This window comes from Drosophila erecta, unplaced genomic scaffold (assembly GCF_003286155.1).
Source record: "Drosophila erecta strain 14021-0224.00,06,07 unplaced genomic scaffold, DereRS2 tig00000000-arrow-pilon, whole genome shotgun sequence".
Taxonomy (NCBI): Eukaryota; Metazoa; Arthropoda; class Insecta; order Diptera; family Drosophilidae; genus Drosophila; species Drosophila erecta.
The window spans coordinates 20,328,239-20,351,501 of NW_020825194.1; the positions used below are offsets into that span (position 1 = coordinate 20,328,239).

At 42.7% G+C, this 23,263-nt stretch overlaps 5 protein-coding genes across 6 annotated transcripts; 4 read left to right on the forward strand and 1 right to left on the reverse strand.

Annotated features, from left to right (window-relative positions):
* Positions 1-2,690: 2,690 nt before the first annotated feature.
* LOC6552227 (salivary glue protein Sgs-5) lies at positions 2,691-3,251 on the forward strand. Its single transcript, XM_001979712.1, has 3 exons — positions 2,691-2,904; positions 2,974-3,162; positions 3,226-3,251. The coding sequence occupies exons 1-3, from the start codon at positions 2,691-2,693 to the stop codon at positions 3,249-3,251; spliced, it is 429 nt and encodes a 142-aa protein (XP_001979748.1).
* A 1,296-nt stretch (positions 3,252-4,547) lies between these two features.
* Positions 4,548-4,913, forward strand: LOC26526903 (keratin-associated protein 5-1). Its single transcript, XM_015155051.2, has 2 exons — positions 4,548-4,768; positions 4,824-4,913. The coding sequence occupies exon 1, from the start codon at positions 4,561-4,563 to the stop codon at positions 4,753-4,755; it is 195 nt and encodes a 64-aa protein (XP_015010537.1). The 5' UTR covers positions 4,548-4,560; the 3' UTR covers positions 4,756-4,768; positions 4,824-4,913.
* Positions 4,914-14,637: 9,724 nt separating this feature from the next.
* On the forward strand, positions 14,638-17,162 carry LOC6552225 (adenosine 3'-phospho 5'-phosphosulfate transporter 1). Of its 2 annotated transcripts, none has more exons than XM_015154760.2 (5): positions 14,638-14,903; positions 14,952-15,123; positions 15,185-16,238; positions 16,523-16,648; positions 16,729-17,162. In XM_015154760.2, the coding sequence occupies exons 2-5, from the start codon at positions 15,080-15,082 to the stop codon at positions 16,897-16,899; spliced, it is 1,395 nt and encodes a 464-aa protein (XP_015010246.1). In that variant the 5' UTR covers positions 14,638-14,903; positions 14,952-15,079; the 3' UTR covers positions 16,900-17,162. The 2 variants fall into 2 exon arrangements, with proteins under 2 accessions (XP_015010246.1, XP_001979746.1); XM_001979710.3 differs by having other exon boundaries at positions 14,958-15,123.
* A 764-nt stretch (positions 17,163-17,926) lies between these two features.
* On the forward strand, positions 17,927-19,406 carry LOC6552224. Its single transcript, XM_001979709.3, has 2 exons — positions 17,927-18,764; positions 18,835-19,406. Exons 1-2 carry the CDS (start codon positions 17,991-17,993, stop codon positions 18,973-18,975), a joined length of 915 nt encoding a protein of 304 aa, XP_001979745.1. The 5' UTR covers positions 17,927-17,990; the 3' UTR covers positions 18,976-19,406.
* A 15-nt stretch (positions 19,407-19,421) lies between these two features.
* Positions 19,422-20,089, reverse strand: LOC6552223 (pupal cuticle protein Edg-91). Its single transcript, XM_001979708.3, has 2 exons — positions 20,010-20,089; positions 19,422-19,947 (listed from the first exon to the last, which is right to left on the reverse strand). Exons 1-2 carry the CDS (start codon positions 20,031-20,033, stop codon positions 19,492-19,494), a joined length of 480 nt encoding a protein of 159 aa, XP_001979744.1. The 5' UTR covers positions 20,034-20,089; the 3' UTR covers positions 19,422-19,491.
* Positions 20,090-23,263: the final 3,174 nt, after the last annotated feature.

Here is a 23,263-nt window from a genome sequence, read left to right on the forward strand (position 1 = left end):
CATTCCGTTTACGCCAATATTCCATTTCCTTCCGCCGCAAAGCCACACGCAATTTTCGGCCAACACGCAGGTAGTTAATTAAGGGTGTGAACTGGTTGAGTTATGCGTGGACTTCCAGAACGTGGACTTCCCCATATTTCCCCGACTTGCAGAGGTCAGCCGAATGGGCAGTAAATAATTCATTAGCGGCTTTTAACAATACACTTTTGCTGGCCACGCTAAATGACCTTTCCGGCCAGCTCCTCTTCTATGCACGCAGAGAAACAATGAGGCTAAATCAGCTATGTTCTATATTTATTAGCATGAGATGGCAGCTAAATAGCTAATAACATATCTTCAACTGAAGATATACCATTCAGTCAGAATAAATCTTGCATACATTGTTACTCCGATATTTTCTCAGTGGATACTAGGGCCATGTATTTTTTAGTTGGGCACTTATTTTAATGAAGCGGCAGCTAATTAGCTGCATCGGCTTTGACCTCTGAACCGCCGGCTTCATTAGAGCAGGAATTCGGCGCTTTGTACTTCCTCGCACGGCCGCGATAAGAAATGCCGATAAGAGATTGCCTTGCCACCTGCGCATTACAGCAAACAGTGCTATTTTTGTACTTTTTACACATTTCGCAGCGGTTGGCAAATTAAAACGAAATAACTCTTCATCAGGGGCCGTCCCCTCGCACAAAAGCAAACAAAAAAATATATACATATGCATATACGTAAACCGAGGGCAGGAAATGTGCTATAATTGAAAAATGTGGTAACAAGACGCTCCACCACCGCACCACCTGAGCCACCACCACCGTGTCAGGCCTAATGAATGCCTCACTTTTTCCGTGTCTTTTGGCTCTTGCCCTGTTTTTGCATAACACGCGAGGAGTGTGTCAGGTTTTTGGTGGGACGAATGGATATTTGCTCGGCGGGGTGATAAATGCTCATCAGGCTTTAAGGCTGCGCTGGCAATTAACTTTTACAATGTTGTTGAAACGTAATCAAGTTGTCAGCGGCAAAAAGCCGCTCGACTTGGCTCGCAAATTATACTCCTAATTATGCGAAACTTTTCTCAGCGCGGAAATTCCCTAGGCCACAAGCTGTCAGCAGTCGAAAGACAATACCGAAAAGCGGCCAAAAGTGGCGAAAAGCGGGCGGCCTCGACGGGGAAAATCCACTCTCATTGGCTAATCCTGGGGGATCCATTCGACTAATGCCCGCCGCAGTTTCCCCCTGCAAGTGCTCGATTCAAATGTCTCTCAGTTGTCATAACAAACTTGGGGACTCCATCAGGCCCTTCGCTATGGAGTTGTACAGAGAGAAAAAAGATCGATTCGAGTTATGAATGGGTTTCAAATACAACCAATATTGACTGGACCTTTGGGAAATTCAAAGAAAACCATTTAATATTCTTTAAAATGTAGGATAGCTATTGTTTATTTATAATAGTTATTTATTCTGTAAGGTAATTCATTCATTCAAATATATACTACTTGGAGATGAAATGAAACGATTAAATTAGCTATTAATTAGTTTGCCAAACATTCAATGGGAATAAATATTTTTTTGTATGTAGTTTTTACATTTTTGCCATATTATTCCCTCGCACAAAGCTGAAAGGCATTAGCTTCCCCCCAAAGTCTTGAATTACTGTTGCCGAGAATTGACAATAAGCGGCATAAATTTAAAATTTTATTTTTATCGCATTGCAATTTTCATCCGGGCCGCTTTTCATTTCCCCTTAAGATTTCCCACTTCGTATGGCGGCTTGTGTGCGTTTTAAGCCACATTTAAGATACTTGGCTGGTATTATTGACTTCTGAGTTGATAAAGTGCCATAAATGTCACCCCATTAAAAGCGGGGAGCAGTCGAGGCAAAGGTAAAAGGTAAAGGTAAGTCAAAGGTAAAAATACGCGACGCTCCCGGGGGTTGTTGTTGTTGTTGGCCTGGTTGTCCTGGTTGTCCTGGCTGTCCTGGAAAAGGGAGGGGATAAATGCGGTTGCTTGCCAGGATAATGCGCCTCAACTCAATTGGGAATTTCAAAAGTAAAGTTGAATTTCATGTTCGGCTGCGGCAATTGTCACAGATGGTTTAATTGAAGTAATTACATACGAGACCCGTCAGGATTTGCCCCTCCACCGACACTTTTCACTTATTATTTTATTATATTATCATATACTCGTGTGCATAGGTACTAAGCAGCATCATCATAATCCAGCCATTTGGGGTTTGGGCGGAAAAGGGTTAATTGAGTTGTTTGCCATTGTTTTATCTGCTTTTCCGGCACTTTGCCTTTACGACTCCTCTAATGAGCTAATGACAACAGTGTGTAATTATTCAGCAAGAGAAAACCGGAAAGGTGGACACGTATTTATGCCACAACATTTTAAGTGGGTTTTTGTTGCTTTTTGGCTATTTTTTATGAGGCTGCTCTTCAGGGGTTTGAAAGCGGGTTAAACTGGTTACCGACCTATTAGGGACCATTCCAGAAAGCTGTCTGTCTAGCTAAATTTAGTTCCTCCAGTGAATTGACCAGCATTTTCATACGAAGTGAACAAATATTTGATCATCATATTGTTATCATATCAATAAATTCGTACTCAACACACAACTGGACAAACAGTGCAACTTCTTCTTTCGAGGAGTATAAAAAGCTGCACAGCAGCCGCAGCTGCAAGCAGTATCAGTATCCTCTGAGATGATCAATCCTATCCTCTTGGCAGCAATCCTAGTTGGCGTGGCCCAAGCCACAATCATCTTCAAGCCCCAAATTCCGGTGACGCCGGCCACCAAGTGCCAGATCTACTGGCGGGAGTACGCCTGGGCTCTCGAGGATTGTGTGTGCCGGGTCTTCCAGAACGGTTGTCTTCTGGCCGAGGAGAGCCAACAGCGGGAAAGGGCTGGAAAGACCCGTAAGACGTGCTGTTTAATCACTTATATTTAGTGAAAGCTCATTTGGCTGTACTGTTTTTATTGTTCAGCGCTGATACCGGTCACTAAAGGGGTGTGCCAGAAGTTCATCAAGCGCAAGTGCTTCCTTGGATGGCCTGTTCTGGCCAAGTTCCCCATTCCGTCGCCTTGCGGTCTCAATGGCAAGCAGGGCAGTCTGGAAATAAAGAAGTTTAAAAGTCTGTGCGAGTTGCAGAAGTACTCAGCTGAGCGTAACAAACGTAAGTTGTTGCTTACTTAAGTATAGCAAATGTCATACGCATTTTCCATTCTAAATCTTTAAGCCTACATCAGCTACTCAAAGTGTTAACAAATGCCATACGAATTTTCCCTTCTAAATCTTTTAGCCTACATCAGCTACTCAAAGTGTTAAAAGATGACTGGGAAACTAACTACCTCAAACGCATCTTGTTAAGGAAAATAATAAACATTTAAAAACACCAAACCTTCTTATTATTTTAGTCTTGAGAGTTGACAGAGCGCCTAAGACGTTGAATTTTTTCTTAATTTTATAAAGCGTCATCGCTCACTTTTTTAGAGCTTGTTTTTAGGAAGCAGCGTGATAAAGCTTTTTTTAACGGAAAATTTCCGGCTGTGTATTTTGGCCAGTCAAGGTTATTCGCGTAGAGATAAAAGCACACGTTCTGCAAACACTTTACTTTCAGATGCACCATGTCAATAAAATGCTAAGTCGCAACTGCTAAAACAGCAGAGTGTATTTAATATAAATATGCAAAAAAAGTATTAAGAGGCAGTTATATTCTTAGTAACCTTTAAGACACCTTTAAGACACCTTTAAGAACCTGTATCAGAACGTGCAACTGAACCTGCAACTGAACCTACAGAAGAGCCTGAACCTGAGTCCAAATCTAAGTTGAAAAAAATGTAGGAATTGCAATATTTACTATAGGATTTACCAAAGGATTGTGTCTGCCGATGTTTCCAAAACGAGTGCCTTATGAAAATTGAGAACCAACAGCGCCAACAAGATGGTAGAACCCGTAAGTAAATGAGCCAGTTAGGTAAAAAGTATTTTATTTTTGCATTGTAAATGCATCACTTGTGCCTGTTTCGGAGGATCTTATGCATTACATTTGTTTAATAAAAAATTTGTCTTTGACTGTCTTACTGATTGTATTTACAGAAGGTAATTCAGCATTGTTTTAATCTGTTAATAACTTTCCCTTAAATTAAATTTATAATTATTGTAGTGCGTTTAAACATTGCTTCCCTTTTAATGACCTTCACCTTATTTTCTACACTTTTTACAATTTATTTATTTATTTACACAATTATTTATTTATTTGTGTTTTGGTTCCAAACTGCAAGTGCTTCTATATAAGCAGCAAAAGGTATGTTCTCTAATTGAACAAGTTACCAATATTTCAATAAACATTCACAAAGGAAGTGTAAACGAAGTTTGCCCATAAATTTAATGCAAATATATATTTTTGATAATGAATGTGGCGCAGAACCACATGTTTACTTAATCAGCAGTGATAGCCCGAAATAGCATAAACGATCAACTGATCAAATAAGGCAATACCCTAAGTTGGACCTATAAAGAGTCGATCCCCATGCCGCCTTGGCACAGTTTCGAGTTTCCCAAGCCGGCTGCAATGTTCAATATAAAGTTTATCATCCTGGTTGCCCTGACCATCTCCATGGTCCAGAGCTGTTCCGTTGACAAGCCCAGAAAGGTCCAGTGCGGATGTTGCAAGCCCCAGTGCGTCTCTGGCGGATCCAGGTCCTGCGGATGTGGATGCAATCCCTGCCGATGCGGATCCTCTTGTGGGCGTGGCTGCAAGGGTTAGTCCCGGACTTCAGGTAGGTCCATCACGAAAGAGGTGTAGAATAATTCATTAACATGCCCGAATTGCAGGACCCCTTGCTCCAATTCTCCACGGGACTTTGCCCTTTAGAAAACCATTGTTTTTCAAATTGTTTGTTTTTCCTATTCATTAAAGTACTGTTACATGCTGAAAACTTTCATCTTTTCGCACTTTGTGCGCTCAATTGTGAAGGGAGCGGTACAATGAGCAGACAATCATTTTCATTGCATTGATCACTTTTTTATTCATATTCGTTCACTCGTTGGCAAAGTAATTCCTTTGTTCTTTCCACCACGCTTTCCTGATTTCCCCAGTTCCGAAATGGGAAAACAAAAGGAAAAGTAATCATATCGGGAGCCCTCTCTTGCCTTTTCCCTCGGATACATCTCGTTTGCACTTTTCTACGTGAATTGCTTCTTTTGTCCTTTAAGCTGGCGGAGTCCTGCTATTTAATTTCATTTGAAGCATTCTAAGCTATATCTTCGAAATGGAGAAGTACGGAGGGAGCGGTTATACTTAACCTTGGTAAAATGTTTCTTAAATATAGCACACACATTGGTTCCCATTGGCGTACCTGTCCATGCTCCCCGTCGTATCCTTCATACATGGATACAGATGACCCACCTGGTGAGCGGCAGGATGCCTCCGCCTAATAGCCGTAAAAGCCTTATCGAGTCATTTAGTATGAAAACAAGCAATTAAAATGATGAATATGCAATAAACGTGGATTGTGTATACAGACAGACTCGCTGGCGAGCACAACCACTGCCTCTCAAATAAAGGACAACTCATACATTTTATATGCTAATGAGCGGCACACGAAAATAAAGGAGTCGAATTTTTGGGGAGTAAAATGAAAGGATAAGTCGAACATACATTTGCCTAATGAAAATAGCGCCATTAAAATGGGAAAAACAACTTTAGATACCGACATTCGAAACACGACGGCGTCTGGCAATTTAAAGGATACGAATGGAACAAGCTCCTATCAACTACCCGCTGTGCTGTTGAATATGTATGCGTTGTGTCTATATAAATATATGTGTATATACATACATCACATGATCACCTAGCAAATTAGAGATTAACACGCATGTGTCGTCCTTTTTGGGCAGTCCTTTTGACGTTTGGTTCATTGACCGCCGCAGTGGCAATAAAACTAAATAAACTTGGCGGCCGGTTTTATAACTTAACGAATTAGAGCAATTTGAGAAGAACTATAAAAACGTCCGGAAAACCGCAGAGGTATGTTGGAAATGTTGGAGAAAATTTCCAGCGGCGCGTGCCGCTTCACTCCAAGTAAGGTGGGCCACAGCCAAACAAACAACCAAGGGGTGTGTTTAATAGGCCACAACGGACATTAGAACGCGAAGGGAGGATCCATATCAGTGGAAAATTAAGTGCATTTCGAGGACTTAAAAATTGGGACACACCCGTGCCAGTTCATAATTGCACTGCTGCATCTTGTGCAATGCAAACATATTAATTAATTCGAGGCCTATGCGCCTGTCAGTTGCCAGTTGCCAGTTGTCAGTTGTCAGTCGTTTGTTGCTTGCGCATCGCATCTTGGCCCAAACCGATGCAGCGCGGGTCAACTCGGCCGGGTCAACAACTTAATTATAGTGCTCAGTGTGTGTTTTGCATTTCCGCGTCCAATTTATTATTTGTTTCTCCAATTGCTTGACCCGCCACGCCCCGCACTAATTTGATAATTGCAACTGCGTGTGTGCGCACTAGCGCTTGGCGGCTCATAAGCCCGTCTGATGGGTTAATTGGCCTTTAATTTGTTGCAAATTTACCGCGGGGCAGTAGTGGCCGCCCAATACGCAGTATAGTGTCCAACACAATGTTCGAATTACATTTACAGCTGTACTGGATCCCCGTGAAATATTGTGGCTTAGCGGCAGTGTTTTAAATGTGATTCGCATTAGCCCAATCCCTTTGCCGGAAATTAGTCGCACCCAAAACTCGGTAAGCCATATAAAATGGCTGAGTGACAAGTGGCTAAACGGAATTGATTGATGAGACAGCCGCAAAATCGAGCTAAAACTTTGACACAGGATCTCCGGGCGGAGATAGCTGCCAGGATGCGGGATTTCCATCTCTGCAGCGCAGTGCGGATCCTTATCACGAGTCCTTTTGGCACGAGTCGTACAAGTATTGTGACAGGAAAGGGGTCGGTCACGAATGTAAATGTATTGACATTAATGTAGCAATTGTCAAAGGATTTATTAACAGTCCTGCGGGAGAGGGGTGCGGAGCAACTGTGGTGGTGGCTCTAAGTGCTATCAATCATTTGATTGATATTAATGAGCTGAAATTTGCATTATTCCGTTGAGGATCACATGTTTTAGTCGACGCTGACTTTTGCCAAATGTTTTGCATATATTCCATATTCCATGCCTAATTAAATTTACCGAGCACGATTTTCCATTAGCAGTGGCAAAATTCAATTCAATTGGATATGTATTTTGCAATCAGATTTCATTACCCCGGCTGGCAGGCAAATAAATTACACCAAACACACGAATGTGTGTCTGCTGGCGGAAAGCATCCTCCAAAATATCGAAGGCAGTCGAAGGGAAAGAAAAACTCAAATGTAACAAGAAGATCAACAAGAAAGCCACAGGAATACAAATTACCAGCCCACGGAAGGGCGGACATCACCGCCCACATCCTGCATCCTGGATCCTGGATCCTGAATATATACAAATATAGACGTACTCACTTACCCAGCCATATAAATGCACAGTTTGTGATGCATATAAAAAGCGGAAAGCAAATTTGAATTTTTAAATTAGTTTTGTTAACTTTGGCCATTGTTGTTGCTGCTGTTCTCGTTGTGATTCTGGTTCTGGTTCTGTTGCTGGTTGTTGTGGCAGAGCCTGGAAATGTTTAACGACTCGTAAGGAAATTGCAAAGTAAAATGTCTTCAGGAATTCCACATTTTCCGTATACGTAATAAAAAAGCCAAAGGAAACGGCCAGCAACTGCGAGGAAGGCGAGGAAAACCACAAGATGGCGTTGAGTGGGCGGAAGTTGGGCTCGTTGGTTGGGTGGGTGCCTTGGTGGGTGGCTGTTTCGGCAAGTTGGGGGTGGTTGCCTGGCTGAAAATGGCGAATTAAATTTGAAATTGCGCTCGGTTGTGGGTGGAGGGAGGGAAAGCAGGGAAAGCAGGGCGAGGAGGATGCCCACTGAGAGGGGAAAGGAAAATGTCACAGCAAGTTGAGGTAAAAGTTGCGTCTGGCATTGCTTTTGTTGTGTGAAATATGGAAAAATGTCTCCGCGCCGGATAATGTTGTGCTGTGCGGTAAGGTGTGCGACTGCTGCTTATGCATACCAAATGTGTGTGACGGCCAGGGCAAAACCCCTCCATCCCCCCCCCCTCCGCCCTTCTGCCACGCCCACCGCCCCCTCTAGAAGCGCATCTGAAGCGGCAGCAAGTTTATTTGTTTTGTCAGTCGCTGCACGCAGCCTGGAGACCAGTTGATGGCTTGGAAAATAAGCTAAGGGCTTTCCCTAGAATTTTCCTTCCATTTTGAGGTGCCCGTCTTGGCAGCTCGGCTCATTTGAAATGCAAAGCAGCACTTTGCGACAAAAAATTAAATTGTGTCGTTCCCAACGCATGTAGGGCTAAAAGCAAATGATAATTAGCATTTGATTTGAAGCTGATAAAACTGAGGTTTTTGTATTTACATTTTGCATAACCTCGAAATAAAGTGTATTAATATAATGTAATTATAAAAGATAATATAATAACTGATAGGAACATATTTTCAATTACATTATTGTACATTATTATTATTATACATTTTAATATGTTAAGGACATAAGGAATTACTTTTGGGTATTCCTGTAAGAAAGATATACAGAGCTTTTAATTTTTTATGGCTTGTTAACAAAACACTTTTTCCACATGATCTTTTAGCCGCTAATTTATATGAATAAGTAACAAGATTTGAGTTTTAAGAGGCCACTTAATGGTAACAGAAATTATATATAATTTATTTTGAACCTCGATGATTGAAAATCCTTACAAAACCATTACAGCTAGCATTACTTATCTTTTTAATCAGTACCAGAGCTTAGCAGAATCTTTTGTCATATTTCCCCGCAGCTAGTGAGTTCCAAGAAATAAAAATTAAATGCTGACCAATCTGAACGAAAAAGGACCCGTAAACACACACCCATCGAGAACACACATGACGAACACCACAAAGCCGGAGCAGACAGCTAAAGAGATGGCACGACAAATCGCAAAAAAAGGACTTTGTGCAATTCATTTTGCCAAGTAAAATTACTTGTCGCCTGGAGGGAATGATGTAACATGGCATGGGTATCCACTGCACTTACGGTACAGGGTATGTATGTGGATGTGGATGGGCGGACGCTCAAATTGGACAAACAAACAAACAACAACAAAGGCGGTGGCACACTCAAAGTGAACGCCATGTCACGGAAAATATTAAAATTAGCTTTAACATGTTTGTTTGCTCGCTTGTGTGCAGTGGCTCACATTTTGCCTTTGGTGCGAAATGTTGCAATCAAAAATTGGCTGGCGACCCTCCTCATCTGGTTGCCCACTCGAAAAAGATGAAAGGCGAAATGAGGGACTAGATGGGAGCGGGCTATCAAGTAAAAGCCGGAAAACTTTTGATGCTGTTTGCTACTTTTCACATTTCCCTGTCAGCATCGTCCTGACCGCAGTGTGCTCCTTTTCATTTAAACTTTTTTGTCTTCGGCAGCGCCGCTTTTGATTTCAGGACGGGTCGAGGACATGGACACTTTTCCATTTCTCTCGGTTTGTCAGTCAATTTGGAATCTGCAGATTCCAGTTGATAAAAACTCTGTGATTGGCTCTCGGCTTTGGCAAGCAAATTATCATAGTCCTTACACATGGAAAAATAAAGCTGCCTTACAGGTGCGTCAAGGATAATTTCGTAATTTCATGACCACCCGTAAAAATTTGGTTATACGTTTGGTGAAAAAGATTGGGAAGAATTATCCCAATAAATCATTCTTTTTCAAAAGCGTGACAGCGCTAATGGTTTATACTAAAATTTATTAAATGAAAATGATTAATGAAATGAAATATGTGCTAGACATAGCATTTGGGAAAAGCAGGAATAGAAATATGATTTCAAATGTTTGCTGATATATTCTACACATGCACTGAATAGGTATAATAATTAATTCGTATTAATTTCGAATTATTTTATAATTTCGCATCACAATTCCATCTCTCTGTGTCTTTGTTCTGACTTCTCGAAGGACAACTTCTTAAGTATTCCAGCAAGTTTTCCATCCCGAGCTGCGGCTGCTGCTTTGCATATAAATGTGCAAGGTTAAAACTAATTAAATGTGCCAAGTAGGCGACTGGTTCTTGTTGCTCACTCGCCTGGACTGTATTTTTCATTCCATTTCGCAGTGGCACAGATTCAGATTGGGGCGACGGCTTGACAAATGGATGTGGGTGTCAAAGAGCTTTGATAAGTTGCGGCAATGGCTGCTCTAAACAAATGGCGCCATCAATTTCGAGGTGTGGCCTGTCCGGAGTTGGCGTGGCCCTTCAGCCCGAGGAAAAGTCGGGGAAAAGCGCGGGGAAAGTCGGGGAAAATTGTACAAGCTAATTTTCATGCTCGGCACGCGCACAAATACCAGGAGGTGGTTGATTCACTTGGTTGGCTGACTGGTTGACTAGCTGACTATAGGACTGTGGGACTGTGCGACTGTCTGACTGGCATATTAGAGTAATTAAATGGCAAACGCAAACTTAATTGGAACGACTGTCTCTGTCGGAGTGCGAGGGAGTCGGCAGTAAAATAAAAAAGGACCCCATAAAACTTAACTTGAACGGCGACCATTTTGCGGGCATTACCCAACATCGCTTCGCATCGCATTGAAGTGCGTGCCTATTTATTTAACAAATTAGCATAATTGTTCACAAAATAAAATTCAACTTAAGTACAAATGATGGCCGGCGCTGTTAATTAACATGTGGGTGCAGGCAGGACATCCCAAATGTGGGGGCGGAGTCATCCTTATCCCGCAGCGCAAATTAGTTGTGTACGCCAATGCTAATTGCGAAATGGCATGTCCTTCGGCAATGAAAAAAAGCTCCCGTTATGGTTGGGAAATATATGAAAATTGTTTTGACTTTAGATAAGCGAAAAGTCGACTGCGCGTCGGGTTTTCAGTTGGGCTGGGCCCAAGCATGCCGTGATAGGGACGAAACAAGGACAATCAAATTTATGACCTGCAGTTGAAGATGGGACTTAAGCGCCACTTGTCGAGTTTAATTACCATTCTGCAGCACTTGCGCGAAAGCCTCGGCTCGCCAGTCCAGTAGTCCTGCAGCTTTCAACTGGCCAGGACAGCTGGTCGAGTGCGAGATCGCATCTTCGTTATCATCATCATCACCATCATCATCATCACCCAACCCCTTTCGCTATTGTATCCAAGTGAAGCATCTGAATCTGACTCCGACTGTGCGGCTTTGTGTGTGTCCATCTGCGATAAGCTTTGTCGCCAGTTTGCTGACAACACGCAATGACAACTTTCCGGAGCTACCTATGAAGTAGTTCCTCCCCTGTTTGGTCCGACTTTCGAGCCGGAGATACAGCCACATCCACACCCGTCCAGTCGTGTGTGTATTTGTTCAAAGGCAATTTCGAGCGACACACACAATGGCAAGTGCCATCGTCCTCGTCATTATTGTCAGTGTCATTGTCCAGGCATCGCCTTCTTGGCTCCTCGTCCTTTCTAGTCCCTCTATTTTCGTCCATTTCGTCCTTCTGTCCTTTGTTTAAAGTGTTGGCCGGCGCACCATTGTCCTGTCCTTGCTGGCATTGGTGGCATTGGAAAGCCGCCGTTGCTGTTGCTGTTGCGGCGCTTATCGCGCAAACAATTTAACAAATGGCTCAAATTATTGGCTAATATTATTGAGCTGGATAAAAAAGCATCGGGGTCGAGTAACATTATTGGCCCAATCGAACCAGCGATGTAGTTGTACTAAATGGAATTCAGATATTTTTAATTGGTAAGTAATGGCGTTCAGTCCAAGAAACTTTTTGTCAACAATTAATGTTAAGTACACACTTTACATAATTATTACTGGAATTAAAGATAGAGATAAATATTTTAAATATATTTTCTACCCACGTAGTTAATTCTAGTATACTTTAGGCTGCTTTTATTAAACAAGTTTGCATTCTTCAAAAGATTGATTGATTTTTTTGAGATATTTTCTTAAAGAAGGCTTACTTTTATAAGAATGTAAACTATTTCACAAATTATATTTTATTATTTAGTGTCTACTTCTCCAAAAAGCCTAACGAAATTTAAAAATGCTTAGTTAAAATACGTTGATTAATTTATTTTCTTTTTGTACTTCTCTGATGGTGATTATCCTTTTCCAGAACCCGGTCGTAAGCTTCGCTGAGCTTTTCGAGCTTTTGCATCCAGTGCGTATACGCGATGAGGGCTGAAGGGTAGCAGCCACCCTTGTGAGGCAGAAACTCCACCCCTTGCATACAGGCGTGTTTAGCCGCATGTGTGTGCGTTCGGCGCACGCACACTGATTCCATTAGACGCACACATGGGCAGCTGTGCGTTGCACAGTCCAAATTATGCTGACATGTTGATGTGCTTCCACAGGATTATGCTCCCCTGGTACGAAATCTACCACGAAAGAATGTGTACGAGTATGTGACGGACGTATACACGTGTCGTCTGAGTACACACACTGAAATCTGTCAAGTGTGCGAGATGCTGCCGCATTTACAAGGGCGAAATCAAAGACACAGGACCGCGCTTTCATTCTCTTCATTTGAGTGTGTGTGCGTGTGTGTGCGGCGCGACCTTGAGCAGGAGCAGCGCACTTAATGCAGCCGCAAGAGCAACCCCTAAATTGCCAGCAGCCTTAAACAGTTGCGTTCACGATAATAAAACCACAGCAATGCGTACATTGGCTCAGTAAAATAAGTGAATACTCTTCTTAAAATTACTTTTGAAAAGCTTTAGTACTACGAACTGAACTGTAGGTACCTCAAATTATATGCTAGCTTTGAAACACCACGAGTCGTATTTAAATGCAAGAATTAGTAACTTGTGCTACATTTCTAACCGCAACTGTGGCGGAAACCCACCGGGGTGGGTGCATCCATGTAAAGACGTAGTAATGCCGCTCCGGCTGGCGGTTCTGTGCGCCTGGTGCACTAAGGTTGCTCCTAGTTACGACGTAACTGTTAACCGGTTTGGACCGTCGGCAGCGCTGCTGCCGCATGTTACCGTTATGTAATGGCCTCGACAATGGTAACGTGAAAGAACCCAGCCCACTCGGTGGGTGGGCCAGCGGGGCAGGCCGTACGCTTTACTCCGCCCCGTGGATCACGCCCTAGTGCGCGACATGCGCAATGGCAACGAAAAGCGGTGGGTTGCCCGCTACGGCTTCTGGTCGCCTGGTAATCCTTGGGCGTTACCTTAAGAAGGGTTAAACCGCTGATGGACACGTGTCTGTCTATTTGAATGTGCTGCCGCTGCTGTTGCTGCTGCTGCTGCAGAGGTTCTTGGCCGCGTTCTTGGCAAAAATCACAAAGAGCCAGTCCGGCGGTGCGGCACTCTTTTTGGGCGCCACCCAGTGCCCGTACTCGCTAATTGAAACGCTCCGCGGGACTCGGAGGTGGACGGTGCCTGTGACCCACCCACTTGGGCGGGCAGAACGCGACCTGCCATCCACAGGGGCGTAGTCCCTGCCATCGGGTTCCTGTTCCAGTGGTTGTCGGTGTTGCACAGACTCTGGCTTGAAAGTAGCCAGATTCACTGAAAGTAATTGCATTGGATTTTAGTGGTATGTACATATGTACATTCTTTAACAGCAAATTTAACATTTTTTCAAATTTGTATTGAGAAAATTCATATAAAATGGCTTTGATTCGGCTTATCCTTCTACCTTTTAAAATCGTGTTATTGCTCGACTTTCTTGTATTTATTTATTATTGAAGCTCCGCCTAAGAGTTTTGGCTACTTCTTTTTTAAAGGCATTAAGTAGCCAACACAGCAGCACTAGGGGTTGCAGAGCCGAGAACACGCCACTACCATCGAAACCCACCCCTAAGTAAGCAATGGCAATGTCAAGCGACACACCCCTCGCGCACGCACACACACACATGGGCAACCATCGAGTCCTTTCGATTTCATTATATTCGCTATATAAGGGGTGTCCTCAGAATCACACATTCCACACTCCTCCTGAAATTGCTGTGCGCCTGGTATTAGACCTCAAGCGGAATTTCCTTTCGTTTGATTGTAAGTTGTGGGAACGCGCAACAGGATGCGTGCCAAATTTTTGTATTATTCCAATATTAACATCTGGGAAAGAAACTTAATATTATTTTATAATTGTTACAATTGTTAAGATTAATTTTGTATATAATAACTTTTTAATATAAGTGGGATAAATTTAATAAGTAATAGTAGTTATTAACTAGTAATTATTATTATTTCTTTTTTTTTTAATTAGTACCAGCTCTTTACCACAAAAAATTAAACAAACGGTAAAGCCAGAAATCAGAGATAATAAAGTTAAAATCGATTGTTCTCATCAACGATTAATATTCGTCGATAATCCAATTGGATTTGAACAACAGTCCTTCCGCTCTCGTTACAATTTATTTCCTGCGCTATTTTAAAGATTGTAGTGATGTTTCAAGGGCTTTAATATGCGAACAGGACATCTTAAATATAAAATAACATTTAAATTTCTGACGGCTTTTAAAATGTTGCAAAATATAAATCTGACCGAAACTCATCGGTTAACAATTGAAAAGATTAGGGATACCTCGAATGGTATTTATTTTTGGAGCGCTTGGTATTTTTATCGTTAGCGGCGCGCGGTCATACTGGTAACGTATTAGTTACCATTGTAAAATATTCGGCAATTTCCGACTGCCTGCTGGCGGCCAAATAACTGCGGAATGTTTGAGCAGCTGGTCTGAGAACTAGTGCCGGCTGCCCGAGCCCAGTACACCGGGTAACCCACTCCGTCGGCCCTGAACACAACAGAACACTCTGAAGCCCCAAAGGCAGCGCACGCACATCTGGCAACCGACTGTAAACAAACTCGGGATATGGTAATTAGATGATGCCGATATGGAGTGTGCAAATCATGCGAAAACTAGTTTCAGAGCCGCGCCGGTTGTTGAACTCTTGACACTTGACTGGGAATACATTATCGCCCGCGGGTTCAATAGGAATCGGAGAATCTGTCGACTCAGCCGCACTGTACATTCAATCCGAAACACGCCACATGTACGCCTATAAGATGAGTCGGGTTCCAGAGCTGGTCATATGGTGAGAGCCCAATGAAGTTGCCAATCAAATTAATCTAATCCCGCCCTTAAACACTGAACAGCTCTTTCATCGTGGTCAGCCTGCTGGTCATACACTTCTTTTCGGATCTGCTGAGGGCCTCCCTAGGGGGCTACTACAACCAGGATGTTACCCTTTCCCAGCTGGTGGAGTCGCAGAGCTCGGACTACGCATGGTTCCTTAAGCTTCTGGTCAATTGCTTTGGTTATAGCTGCGTCTTTGTGCCGGGTTACTTGATCTACAAATATGTCGGCAGGGTTAACTACCTGGAAAGGGGCAACAAGACATTCCTGCACAAGGCTATCAATATGTGTATCACGGGCAACTCTGGCTACGATCAATTGGATGCAGGTAGCAGCGCCGCGGATAAGGAACGTCCGGCGGCATCTACGGCAGCCAAGCGAACGAGTTCCCAGGAGGCCGTGCAACTGTTATGGTGCTTTGGCGGATTGATGATCTCCTATCTCACCTGGGGTGTGTTGCAGGAGAAGATAATGACGCAAAACTATCTCAACTTCACTGGACAAAGTGCCAAGTTTAAGGATTCTCAGTTCCTAGTATTTTCCAATCGTCTGCTGGCTTTTCTCGTTTCGCTGGCCTATCTCCAATGGCAGCCCTCACCTGTGCGTCACCGTGCACCTCTGTACAAGTACTCCTATGCCTCCTTCTCGAATATAATGAGCGCATGGTTCCAGTACGAGGCCCTGAAGTTTGTCAACTTTCCCACCCAGGTGCTGGCCAAGTCGTGCAAGATTATACCCGTGATGCTGATGGGCAAAATAATGTCCAAGACGAAGTACGAGAGTTACGAGTATGTGACGGCCCTGCTCATATCGCTGGGCATGATCTTCTTCATGAGCGGCTCCGCGGACAGCAGCAAGGCCAGCGGAGTGACCACGCTCACAGGCATCTTCCTGCTCTCCATGTACATGGTCTTCGACAGCTTCACTGCCAATTGGCAGGGGTCGCTTTTCAAGACCTACTCCATGACTCCGTTGCAGATGATGTGCGGCGTCAACATGTTTTCCTCCATCTTCACTGGAGCCTCGCTGTCCATGCAGGGAGGATTCATGGACTCCTTGGCATTTGCCACAGAGGTAAATATATAAAAAGTTACATCGACATGATCATCAATTGATATCACTATCACACATTTAACAAAAATAGCGTAGCTTGTTCTGAAGAAAATTTTGTTTATTTCTTGTTGTTAGCATAACCCAAATTCTAAACTTGTCTTCTGGTATTCAACTGTATGTTTTATGTACTTTCACAATAGCAGAATTTTTGTTTAAAATAGCAATTGATTTTGAAAAAAAAAATGTTTTTTCAAGCAGTAGATATAGATGATACTACCTCACGTTCCTTTGTATTTTTATTCCAGCATCCTAAGTTCGTGTTTGATATGGTTGTGATCTCCGTTTGCTCAGCGGTCGGCCAATTGTTTATCTATCACACAATTGATGTCTTCGGCCCAGTTGTGTTTACCATAATAATGACACTGCGTCAGGTGAGTTATTTTGAGAAAGTGGAAAGGGGCTTGTTTGATCAGTTGCCTGCTTACGAACAATTTGTTTCTGCTTCCCACAGGCGGTGGCCATCATGCTCTCCTGCTTCATATACCAGCACAGCATTTCGCTGTTGGGCATCTTCGGCGTTCTGATCGTTTTCGTGGCCATCTTCCTGAGGGTCTACTGCACCCAGCGATTGAGGGCCATTCGGAAACGGGACGAGGCTAACAAACCTAAAATGGCAGTCTAACTAGGGACGTGGACTCCCCTCGAATGCAACGCACAGACTTTCCGGCTCAGCCTTTTTATTGTGCTCATAGTAGCCCATGGAAGATCACACTTCCAAAGCCCAAACAAAGAGGCTGCTTGGACTCTTCAAGAATTGTATAGTTTTGTTTTCATAGTTCTAAGTTGAATGTATACTTGTATCCTAATGGTAAGCGTAGATGACTAACGGGCGATTCATGTGCTTAAATAAACATTTTTATGTGTAGTGCAATGATCCAAAAGAAATTAAATACTGTATTTTTTGTTTTTCGTTTGAAAAACGATTAACGTTAAGTCCCACCATTGAATGTAATATTTAGCTAAAAGGTATTTCTGAGAATTCGATTTCTATTTTCCTATGTTAAACGAAACCCTGTTTGGTAAAGGGGCTAAACTTGTAAAAAGATTTCAAGTTTTATTTAAAGACGATGAGATGATTCATATTTTTCTTCATACCTCTATAGTTGCTTATTTGCTCTTTTTAGATATTAATAACAGTGCAGAGGGTCATAAATCGGGTGGCCGTTCGAGAAAAAATTTGATTAATGTGAGAAGCATCCGTGCATCCCCCAAAACCTAATTGGCTTGACTCCCATATTAGCGATACTTGGTGCAGCCGGTAAGCTCGACATTGACCCACTTTCGGGTTACATTTTTGGCAGAAACGTGGTTTTGGCCAAAGCAGCGCTGGGTGAGAGCTTCCATCGCTTGGTTCAGGTCAATGCACATGAGTTGCCGAGTGTAACATGTTTTTACTAGGCTATTGTTGCGCTATGTGGGCGATTATACTGATGATGATGAGGTTGATGATGCCGGTGGCTCGGGTGGGCGGCCTGAATTACCATATCAAAACAATGCCCTGGAAAAATTGAGCCAATAAAAAAGGGCATTATGCAATATCGCCGGTGTCTGGCTGCCTTCTAAGGGAATAACAACCAATTTGCCAAATTCGAGTTGGTTTTTTCGCGCACGGGCAAGGTGATAAGTTGGGGCGTACTCCGCAATAGAGGAATAGTTTGTGCCCATCCCGCCGAGCGTGCAGAAGTGTTTCAGCAATAGAATCGCGTTTCCAACATGAAACTGTTCCTTCTACTCCTTCTGGGAGCCCTGGGCTCTTCGTTGGCCTATCCGCGCACCTATAGTTACGAGTATCCCCGCCGAAGGGCCTACTCCACGTCGTATTCCGGGAATTCGTATAGCTCCTTGGGCAGTCGCAAGGCCAGGGACGAAAGTACCACCAACAAATCGGACAAGGAGAATGCCAAGTTTGCCGGTGCTTCCAATCAGAAGTTGGATGACATCGGTGACGAACGCACACTGCTGCTGAAAAAGAAGCTCAAGAGGTTGGCCAGGCCCTATCTTGGAGGATATGGCGGATATGGTGGATACGGAGGATATGGTGGATATGGCGGATATGGAGGATACGGCGGTGGTCCCTGCTCTCCGTTTGGTCGCGATGCTAAAGGTGGTCAGAGTCAGAAGGATCCCGATGAACAGGGTCGCTTTCTCTTCGACGTAAATGTGGTGAAAGTCTATCCCGGCGGTTGTCGCGGCTACGGAGGAGGTGGATTGGGCGGAGGTCTTCTGTCAGATCCTCTGCCACCTGTACAGCCCATTCCAGTGCCAGTGCGTCCGTACGCTCCATTTGCCACCTGGCTGTCGCTCTTTGCTCCGGGAATTCTGAATTCCGCTGTGGTTCCTGGAGTTCCAGTTAGGGATCCTCTGAGAGATCCAGTTCGTCCTGCTGGCGATGCGCAGAGCGATCCTGAAGTGGATCCCAACTATGCGGCACCTCCGCCAGTGAGGCGACCTGTTCCCAATCGTGTGTACTACGATTCCGTGGGAGCGGTAAGTTTAATCAAATCTTTTATTTTATAATTTTCTTGATAATCATATTTTTAATATTCTTTTATGGCAGCCTCCAGTGACACCTGCTCAACTAGTTGGAGGTGTGGCCACTACAGTAAACGGAATCATTCAGCAATTGACCGGACAGGTGCAGCCAGTTTACCAAACTGGAGGCTACCGGTCAAGGGATCAGCGAAGCAGCTACGGATAAGGAGTTACAAATAGATTTGTATGCAGCGATATGTACATTTTTAGTGTAAATAGTTTTAAGTAATAATAGTAACGATTTTATGTACGACATACGTTGACAATTATTTAACGAAGATTTTTTACAAATAAAAGCAATATTTGTATAAGTTTATTTAAGTGTTTAGGGTAGCGGTAAAGTACGCTGTTCCATTAAAATAAATGCCAAGCAGCTTATTGGAGTCGTAAATTTAACCTCCCAGCAAGATTAGCCCTAGGAATTCCCAGATAATTGCGAGACAATGGATTAGTCAGGTTTGCGCATAAATCTCGGATCTTTGGCCATTAAATTTATGCACGTCGCGTCTGCTTCATAAAAATCAGTAAGAGAATAACCACAAAGGCAGCGCCAAGGACAATACTTCCAGCAGGAAAACCGGATTTCGAGTGGCTTGAGTTTAGCTTACTAAGTCTGGTTGTTTTTCGTTTATTTTACAGTCTACAAAGTACTTTACTATTCCGGTGGCAAGATTTGGCATCTTTACTTTCCAAAGAAGCCATTGCCTCCATAGCCACCGCCTCCATAGCCACCGCCTCCGTAATATCCATTGGAGTACTGCGACTGACTGTATTGGCCGCCATAAGATCCGCCCTGGTTGTAGTAAGATCCACCGCCCGGGTAGTATCCTCCGTGGTGGTGCGGCCTGTGTCCGAAACCGGAGTAACCTCCTCCTGGATAGTAGCCGCCTCCGAAGCCACCGCCGCCGTACCCGGGGTAGCCCGAGTAGCCACCCCCATAGCCGCCTGGGTAGCCGCTGGCATAGCCACTAGGATAGCCACCGCCTCCGAATCCGCTATACAGGCCACCACCCACTCCGATGCCGGCACTAAGGCCCACACTGCCGCCAAATCCACCTCCCAGAAGGCCCAAGGTGCGACCTTCGGCCTTGACGGGCGCCGCCTGACCTTGACCGGCAATCAGCAAAAGGGCCAGCATCTGCAGGTAACCAAATCGATTTAGTGCATCCCAATCGGAGCGGAAATAGCAGCCGGACTTACACAACTCACACGAACCAGAGCCATTGCGATAACGAGCGCTTCTTGGACGAAACTAAATTGCAATTGTGAAGTGCCCACCGCTTTTATACCGCCGCTTCAATCTGGCCAAGAAGCTCAAGTACGCGCTACGCATTGCCAAGTGATTCTACGCAAATTGCAGAACAAACACGGCGAAAGCGAAACCAGTTTGTGACGTAATTTTGGAATCCCCAAGCGACACTTTGCCTGGCAATGCTTCACCGGGCCTCAGAATGCGTTAATTTTTCGAAGTCACAGCCCATAACTAAATTATCATTTTTTTGAGGGTTGCCTTTAGTTGCCGGCGATCAAGATCATGGAAAACCCAATAAAAATAATCACTGAAGCGATCGCATACTACAATCACCCGGCGTTTTCAAGACCAACCAGAAAATGCTGAAATACGAATATAAAAGTCCACTGTAATCGATGGATGACTGTGCAATTTAAAAATGCATAATTTGAACATAAAATGTTTTACAAAATATTTCGATGTAAAAAAGACATATTTTTTTTAATAATTTATTTTTGAATTTAGTTACTTCAATATTTTAAAAGGCTATATAATATTAAATTTAATTAAATAATTAATGGGTTTGTTTTATTTTCATAAAATTTTTATAATATTTTTGCTTAAAGCTAGCTTAAATGTACTTTACAGAGATTAGATTTTAAGGCATCTTTACAACGGAAAAATTTTAAATTATATTTAATATTACAATTTATTGATTCACCATCTTAAATCTACAATTTGGTTTTCGGTAGCAACCTGTTGCTGATTATGATCACCTGGTATTTAAATCCAAAAAAAACTACAATTTGCCATACAAATTTACGTTTTGCAGGCAAAATTGTGAGATTTTTCGGTTTGAATTACCAGGCGAACAGGAATTCCAGAAGGTAACCAACGATCGTTTGGTTTTCGGTAGCAACCTGCTGCTGACCTGGTATTTAAATCCAAAAAAAACTACAATTTGCCATAAAAATTTACGTTTTGCAGGCAAAATTGTGAGATTTTTCGGTTTGAATTACCAGGCGAACAGGAATTCCAGAAGGTGACCAACGATCATTTGGTTTTCGGTAGCAACCTGCTGTACATACATACATACATACATACATACATACATACATACATACATACATACATACATACATACATACATACATACATACATACATACATACATACATACATACATACATACATACATACATACATACATACATACATACATACATACATACATACATACATACATTCATTCATACCTACCTACCTATATACATACATACATACATACATACATACATACCATAAAAATTAACATTTTGCAGGCAAAATTGTGAGATTTTTCGGTTTGAATTACCAGGCGAACAGGAATTCCAGAAGGTGACCAACGATCGTTTGGTTTTCGGTAGCAACCGTTTGGTTTTCGGTAGCAACCGTTTGGTTTTCGGTAGCAACCGGCTGCTGATTATGATCACCTGGTATTTAAATCCAAAAAAAAATACAATTTGCATTAAAAATTTACGTTTTACTGGCAAAATTGTGAGATTTTTCGGTTTGAATTACCAGGCGAACAGGAATTCCTGAAGGTGACCAACGATCGTTTGGTTTTCGGTAGCAACCTGCTGCTGATGATAATCGCCTGGTAATTCAAGCCGAAAAATCTACAATTTGCCATAAAAAATTTACGTTATGCAGGCAAAATTGTGAGATTTTTCGGTTTGAATTACCAACGATCGTTTGGTTTTCGGTAGCAACCTGCTGCTGATTATGATCACCTGGTATTTAATTCCAAAAAAAACTACAATTTGCCATAAAAACTTACGTTTTCCAGGCAAAATTGTGAGATTTTTCGGTTTGAATTACCAGGCGAACAGGAATTCCTGAAGGTGACCAACGATCGTTTGGTTTTCGGTAGCAACCTGCTGCTGATTATGATCACCTGGTATTTAAATCCGAAAAATCTACAATTTGCCATAAAAATTTACGTTTTCATGCAAAATTGTGAGATTTTTCGGTTTGAATTACCAGGCGAACAGGAATTCCAGAAGGTGACCAACGATCGTTTGGTTTTCGGTAGCAACTTGCTGCTGATTATGATCGCCTGGTAATTAAATCCGAAAAATCTACAATTTGCATTAAAAATTTACGTTTTGTAGGCAAAATTGTGAGATTTTTCGGTTTGAATTACCAGGCGAACAGGAATTCCTGAAGGTGACCAACGATCGTTTAGTTTTCGGTAGCAACCTGCTGCTGATTATGATCACCTGGTATTTAAATCCGAAAAATCTACAATTTGCCATAAAAATTTACGTTTTCATGCAAAATTGTGAGATTTTTCGGTTTGAATTACCAGGCGAACAGGAATTCCAGAAGGTGACCAACGATCGTTTGGTTTTCGGTAGCAACTTGCTGCTGATTATGATCGCCTGGTAATTCAAGCCGAAAAATCTACAATTTGCATTAAAAATTTACGTTTTGTAGGCGAAATTGTGAGATTTTTCGGTTTGAATTACCAGGCGAACAGGAATTCCAGAAGGTGACCAACGATCGTTTGGTTTTCGGTAGCAACCTGCTGCTGATTATGATCACCTGGTATTTAAATCCGAAAAATCTACAATTTGCCATAAAATTTTACGTTTTCATGCAAAATTGTGAGATTTTTCGGTTTGAATTACCAGGCGAACAGGAATTCCAGAAGGTGACCAACGATCGTTTGGTTTTCGGTAGCAACCTGCTGCTGATTATGATCACCTGGTATTTAAATCCGAAAAATCTACAATTTGCCATAAAAGTTTACGTTTTCATGCAAAATTGTGAGATTTTTCGGTTTGAATTACCAGGCGAACAGGAATTCCAGAAGGTGACCAACGATCTTATTGTAAGGGAATTGAACATCATCGCAATACACTAACAACATGCAAAACAAATGACTTAGACAACAAACTTCAGCGAAGAATGTGCAACGAAGCAGGTCGGGATGAGAGATTTGGCTGGCCCGCATTCGTCTGGCTCATTAACACTTGTTACTTCTGCTATTCCGGCAGATCTAACTATGTATATGACTAATTACGTGTCAGCTACGTACGTGGCCAACTTCTTTTGTTTATTCTGGCCAATTGCTACGCCCTCACTTTCGTTTTCAGTTTATTCACCTACAGCTGACGTCAAGTTAACGTTCAAAGTGAGACCAAGCCCTCTTCACTAGCCAGGAAATTATAGTTAGATG